The sequence below is a fragment of the Puntigrus tetrazona genome, unplaced genomic scaffold (genome assembly GCF_018831695.1).
Source record: "Puntigrus tetrazona isolate hp1 unplaced genomic scaffold, ASM1883169v1 S000000116, whole genome shotgun sequence".
NCBI lineage: Eukaryota > Metazoa > Chordata > Actinopteri > Cypriniformes > Cyprinidae > Puntigrus > Puntigrus tetrazona.
The window spans coordinates 82,501-90,000 of record NW_025047793.1 but is presented as its reverse complement, the minus strand read 5'-3'; the positions used below and the strand labels follow the sequence as shown (position 1 = coordinate 90,000).

The window sequence follows — 7,500 nt, the reverse complement described above, 5'->3', positions numbered from 1 at the left end:
CACTCACACACACACCACACACACTCACACACACACACACACTCACTCACACACACACACACACACACTCACACACACTCACACACTCACACACACTCACACTCACACACACACACACACACACCACACACACTCACACACTCACACTCACTCACACACACACTTACACTCACTCACACACACACACACACACACACACACACACACACACACTCACACACACTCACACACACACTCACACACACACACACACTCACACACACTCACACACACACACACACTCACACACTCACACACACTCACACACTCACTCACTCACACTCACACACACACACGCTTGCTTTAAACTACTCATTCTTCACAAAGAATAAAAGTAATGCTGCCTACAGTTTAGTATGACTTATATGACTAATTAATGAGAATAGAATGATTAGAATTATTCAATATTTGCCCCCAAAAATGATAAAATAAAATAAAACAAAAATTCTATAATAAATATCAAAATAACTATCAAAATGTTAAATGAATAAATATTAATAATATTTAATAGAAATATTTGTAATATTATATATACATTTGTGTGTATATATATATATATATATATATATATATATATATATATATATATATATATATATATATATATATAAATACAAACACATTATTTTTAAACATTAAATATTTTAAGAATTCTGCTTTAGCATAAATTAAATAATCCACCTGAAGTCATTACTAAGTATGCAATAATTAAACATTAAATAATATAATATGAAGTGCATATTAAAACAACTACATGTAAAGCTAACAGCATATTTATAGTCAACATTACTTCTGAAATATTTTCTTTTTTTTAACCATAATAACATGTGGTAAATAATTCGCTCAAAAACATTTTTAATTATTTGTTTTTTCAATATTTCTAATAGCAGCAATAAAATATACTTTCATCGCTAAATGAATATTATTTATAAACATTAAATAATATGTACTAACTATTGTAAAACATAAAAAAATTAAATGTATATTTATAGTCTGAATTTCCTTTTTTTTATTCTCCACCACAACACGTCAAAATAAAAGTCTGGTTTAACTTCAGGGAATTGCGGCAGAAATATATTAGTACAGCATAATATATGTAAAATATTCAATAATAAACTAGTAAATAACAAATAAATATGCATGACATCACATGTTTTCCATGTTCCTGTTGTGCAGAACTTCCTCTGCCATTTTAAAAGATTAATTAAAGTTAATAGAAAAGTTAATAGAAAAATAAAAAAAATACAATTCTTAAAAATATTTTATTGGGCCATACAACTGTCATTTTTGTTAAACTTGTAGAATTGTATTGCAAGAAATCAATTAATTGGATATACTTTTTGATTACTAAATGTAATAATTTAATTTAATCCAGGAAAAAAGAAATATTATGGAAAAATACATATACCATGTGGCATCTAAGCAATTTAAAAGCATGATAAAGATCCCAGTATTGGACTAATGTTTGCATTTACCACTGAAATGATAACAATAAATTGGGAAGTATTTTGTGCATTAGTAACTATCTATTTTATGGAGTTTATTCAAACGTAAACAACACACCTTAATTATAATAAACACGAAACATGACAGTGTTCTCCCACAACATCCAGAGAACATCTGGAGAACATCAGCTCTTTTTTTTGATCTGCATATAGGTAATTATACACACACGCACACACACACACACACACACCTCTTAAAACACTCCAATCTACCCACACATGTGCTGCTCTACCTGCTGCCAAAACAATAAACCCATCCAGATCCAGAGAGATCATCTAACAATACAACGACAGCCTCTACCCACTCTCACACACACACACACACACACACACACACGCACATCATCAAACGAGCACGACACAGGACGATATCGCTGGCCACCCACGTTACACACACCATACACGAGCCCTCACACACATACACACACTCACTCATTACAAGGAAAAAACCCTTCATTACATCAAAGGGAGGAAAAAGCAGCTTGTCGTCTTTACAGCGTGTGAGTACAGACAGAAACGTGTGGGTACAAAGACAGAGATGAATAATAGAGGCTCTGCTCCAGGATCCAGGCAACTCCTACAGACTCCTGTTTAAGACAGCACGAGATACCTTCAGCTGATTATCCTCTAACACCGTACACATCGGGTGTTACACATCACATGTGAAAAGTAAGAGATATTACATGTTGCAAGAACAGTGCAAAAGTTTTGGGATTGGTTTTTTTGTGATAAGTCTTTTGTGCATTTATTTGATCAAAAGTACAGTATAAATTACTAAATGTTATTGCAATTTCAAATAAATGTTTTTATGTGAATATGCATTAAAATTGAATTTACTGCTGCGATCAAAGCTGGATTTTCAGCATCATTACTCCAGTCTTCAGCGTCACGTGATCCTTCAGAAATCATTCTAATCTGCGGATTTGCTTCTCAACTTCATATTTTTGTCGAAATCATTATACATTTTATTTTTCGGAATAATTTTTCTTTCTTTTTTTCCCATTTATTGCAAAAATCTTAAGTAATCATCATTGTTTTATGAATTCAACTGATTAGACATACTTGTGGTTATTGCATAAACCTTTATAATTTAATCTAGAAAATGAAATCAGAAAGCATGACATTTTGGAGAAGATAAAATCAGATTTCAAAGGGCCATAAAGCTGTATTTTTTGTTTAACTTTTAATGAATTGTCGCTAAATTGCAATTGAGCCCAACTCTAAAAAAATCTGGAATTTGAGGGTGCAAAAATATGAATAAAAAAGCCTTTAAAGTTGCCCAAAGTCCCTAGCGCTGCATATCGCGAATCGAAAGCATTTATATATTTACATTATTGACATTATTATAACGGTGTGCATTGGCAATGTGGCTTCTCTTGAACCTACTTTCACATCTCTTGCTTTTTCTTGTGACTCACCCAGCCAGCCGGCTCCAGAGTTGGGCACACACATGTCAGTCTCGGCGCTGGGCAGAACGAAGCCCACCACAAACACCTCCACGCCGTCAGACATGAGCGCCAGGCCGAGCACCAAGAAGAGCTGCCACTGGAAGCGTCCGTGTCCACACTCCTGGATGATGAGCTCGTACTGCTGAGCCAGCTCCTCCTCATCCGCCTCCCTCTCCTTCTCCAGCTCTCGCTTGTCCTTCATCCCGTCCGCCGGCGGCGGCTGGCCCCGCCCCTCCGTGGCCCCGCCCCCCGCCGGCACGCCCTGATACTCGCCCTCGTAGATCTCGTCCTCGTCGTCGTGGCCCTCGGTGGCATCGCTGGAGCCCTCGTCATCCTCCCTCTGAGCTCGGCCGTCCTGATAATAGTAACGGTCTTCGTCGGCGCCCTCGTCTTCGTCGTTTTCGAAGCGGCTATAGTTGCGGCCGGAGTACTCGTCGGAAGCGCGATCCACTACTTTGTTGACCTTCTTGACGGCGTGCCGCTTCGCCTCCTTCGCGATGTCGCGAGCGCCTTTGGACAGAGACGTCCTGTCTCTGTAGGGGTCCTCCATCTGTGTGGAGTTCAGCTGTCTGGCGATTGCAGCGGTCAGGAATCAGTGAGTTTCAGAAGTTCGAGAGGTGTGGAGATGGACAGCAGTGGATAGGAGATGTGCAGTTCCTTCTGACGGACAGCTTCATCCAAAAGAAATCTGTGGGAAGCACAAACAGGGTCATATTTTCATTGGCTATAGCAGGCACACATATCAAAAATATATATCAACTAAAAAATTTGTGTGTATATTTAAGTATATATATATATATACACACACATACACTGGCTCCAAGCTTTTGAATGATATAGCGTATAAAAGTTTTTAAAAATGCAGGAAAACTTTCTATTAATCAAAGAATCCTCAATGCACGCGACTAAAAAAGCGTTCTCAACTGTTTAAATTATTGAAAATAATATTAATATGTTTCTTGAACAGCAAATGTTCACCTTGGCCAATTTTCTTCATCTGCTGTCCCCCTTTTTTGTGGTATCCCCCAAGGCTCAATATTGGGCCCTATTTTGTTTTATTTCTATATGCTGCCCTAGGGGTATATTTTCGGAAAACACAACGTCTCTTTCCACTGTTATGCACATTTGCCCGTCGAAAAGAAGACAAAGCTTCGTTTCTGTCATTACGTAATTGCACCGAGAGTTTTAAGAGTAAGCCTGGATCTGAACTTTCTTTGTCGTAATGAAAATAAGATTGTTGAGTCTGGTCGTCCTGGGGATTTCGGTTCTGTTGTAAAAAGATTAGCTCTGTTGTAAAAGCTACTTTATTTCAATTGAGACTGTTGGCTAATGCAAAGTTACTTTCAAGTACTACCTGCCACGTAAAAGTGAAGTTTAAAAGTGTAAGTCATGCTTTTATAAGGTCTAGACTAGATTACTGTAACTCATTATATGTTGGTTTAGATCAGTTATCTCTTCAACTATCTATCTATCTATCTATCTATCTATAGTATCCACACACACAGCATTCAAATAAAATTAAACGAAAAGCTTTGCATTAGTATGAAACGTCAGTCGACTTCAGATCTGAATTAGCTGGGTATTTTTGGTATTAACTGAACAGACGTAATTGGAAAAGTGAAAGCGTTTGCAGATCTCAGGTGTTCCCGCTCACGTGCCCCGAAGAACCACAGGAGAGCCATAAATCACACTGGCACAGCGGGCAGAGGACAGAGAGCCCAGTTTAACCGCATTCACAGCGTTCACCTCCACAGCAAGAGATGTGGACGCGAAGAGAGCCAAAGAAAAATGACGAAGATTCACACACTGGAGGATCTTCTCAGGATCTCAAACACAGAAAAGCCCTGCTGCATTGCAGCACCGTTCCTCTCTCCAGCAGAAACACACACGCTCAACTCATTTTTAGCTCCCAACATCTGAAAAACAAACACACACGCGCGTTCTCCGAACCCAGTAAACTCAGCGAATCTCTTTGAAAATGATCAGTTGGTCTCACAGATACCAGATATCCCTGAGAATGAGGAAACCAGAGAATTTTCTATCTGTGACAAAGACGGCCACAACGATTCAATCCAATGCCAGGGTAAAGTAAATCAATACTATAGTACAGTCTCATCTGTCCTGTCCTTCCACCCCAAACACTTCCAGATGGTTTGGTGCATCGCACAAAGGCTCTCGTTCTGTTCTATGCATAAGAGAATTAATATTACAGCAAAGGCTCCATAGAACCAGAACATTCTAAGTGAAGAAGTAGCTGGTGTTTTAGTCCCTAAAACCAAACAAGCGTTATATACAGAAACATAAAAGGTGCTGCATGTAGGATTGACAAAGAGTGGTTGAACTAGGTATTGCAGCCCAAATTGTAAATATTGAAGATGTTTTATTAATACCTGGCCCCTCCGGGTTGCCAGATTCTCTCTGTTTCCCGCCAATTGGCAACCGAGGTTTCCGAAACACGATTGGGTAAACTGGCAGTATATTCCGTGCCGGATAACAGGATAACAGACTGTAGCATTGTTAACTTAGCACGTTTCTTAAATCTCTGCAAACACGCTATAGCACAGTCAAAACATACATATGGCACCTTTAAGAATCATACAGCAACTCAAGAACAACATATAGCCAGAAATAGTTCCTGAGAAGACAAAGCTGAACCCAGGAGTGACTGAACAGCTTTTATTTTGGAGAATGTTTTGTGCGTCTTGATTCGAGCTGACATTTTATAATCGCGGATGAATTTTAGTCTGGCCAATATGCATTAGAAAATGATTAATTTCATCGACTCTGGCATTTGTAACCCAGAGACATGCCTGACTTTTTGACTCTTCTGTCACTAAGATATACTTGGCAATGCATTAAAATTGCGGCGAGATCCGATTCATCTCCAATTAATTTTTTGGAGTATGTTCTTCTAAATGAACTGGTTTAAACGCATCAAGTGTGATATCTAGCACAGCAATTTATTCAAACGTATTTAAAACGTCAACAAAAGAATCGAAAGATCCGATTGTCAGAAACGATTCGCTGTTCTGGTGGATTTCGTGCATTCGGCCTCTTTTCGCCCCGTCCAGCTTCAGCAGAAACAAAACGAATGCTTCTCTAAGAGTTGTGTTTCACGGGCCGCTGGTGCTGTCGGAGAAGCCCTCATTAATCACGGAGGGGAACACACACCGGCGCGTTCCCTCTCGCGCGCTATCCGCTTAACACGAAACAGCGTAGAAGTAGACGTGACGCAACAACGCGTCAATCGATCAATCACAAATCTGGCCAAACCAAAGCAGCATTTTCATTACAACACGTTAAAAAAACCCAATGCTGCGGCAACAGCCAGACCTGAAAACCGGCAAAGCATGACATCATTTCCTCTACGACCAAATAAAGGCAGTCCCTGACGTCACTATGACATCACTGGAGGGCTGATGTAATCAATGCGACACCCGTTTTCCTGCATTAACCCCGATGTGAGCGCGGGAGGGGGAGGAACGGGACGCCGCAGAGCGCTTTGACCCTCCGCAAACGGGAAACTAAATACGACACGCACACACCTTCGACTCTAAATGACTAGAGCTCCACGACGTGTTGGAGAGAGCAATTATAAAGTTGAGCGAGGAAGGTCGCGCCGTTTTCCGCCCGTCCCCGATTCACCTTGCGCAAAACAGATCTGAGCTTCGTCAGACTCGTGGTTTGGTTAAAGCTGCTAACTTCTTACACAACCCCGAAGACCACACACGCACGCACACACACACACACACACACACACACACACACACACACACACACACACACACACTGACACACACACTGCAGTAATGTAATGATGGATAGCTGAAGGCTTCACTGGTCACTGGGACTCTCCAGCAGCTGCGAGGCTCTCTTACTGGACGCCTGCACAGATTGGATGAAGGCAATGGAGTGTGTGTGTGTGTGTGTGTGTGTGTGTGTGTGCGCGAGTGTGCCTAATGTAGACAGATTCCTACAGTTTGATCTATAGCATATACAGTAAAAAACACACAGTTTAAACTGCATGACGTAAGGAGTTAAAAACAAACATAACATCTAGGCTTAAAATGCTATTCAGTTTGATTTAAGTCAAATTTATTCAATCGTTGCACAGCAGCTTTAAAAAAAATGACTAAAATGGCTACAGAAATGTCACTGAAAATACATGTTGATTTAATGTAAATTAGTTAGTTGGACTGAGTCATCACGTTATGATTATTCATAATAAAACCGGGATGTATTAAAAGGATGAAGGGAAATCATTTAAATATTTAAACGCATAAATAAATCTAGAAATCATTAATTTAGACATCTAATATGTTTTGGAATATTTATAATAAATTAATGTTAAGACAATAATATATATGTGTGTGTGTGTGTGTGTGTTTATGCATAAATAAATAATATATATATACACACACGACATATGCCACTTATAAAGAAAATGTAATCTATAAAGACTTAAAAAGTTATAGTCGTTATATTATAGGATATAAAAAAAGTTAATA

General features: G+C 39.1%; 1 protein-coding gene across 1 annotated transcript in view; it reads right to left on the bottom strand.

Annotated features, from left to right (window-relative positions):
- LOC122332600 (synaptic vesicle glycoprotein 2C-like) overlaps positions 1–7,500 on the bottom strand; it is a 44,407-nt gene that overhangs the window by 33,442 nt on the left and 3,465 nt on the right. The window contains exon 2 of the mRNA XM_043229949.1: positions 2,963–3,680. Coding sequence (XP_043085884.1) covers positions 2,963–3,542 — 580 coding nt within the window. The 5' untranslated portion in view covers positions 3,543–3,680. The remainder of the gene's footprint in view (positions 1–2,962; positions 3,681–7,500) is intronic.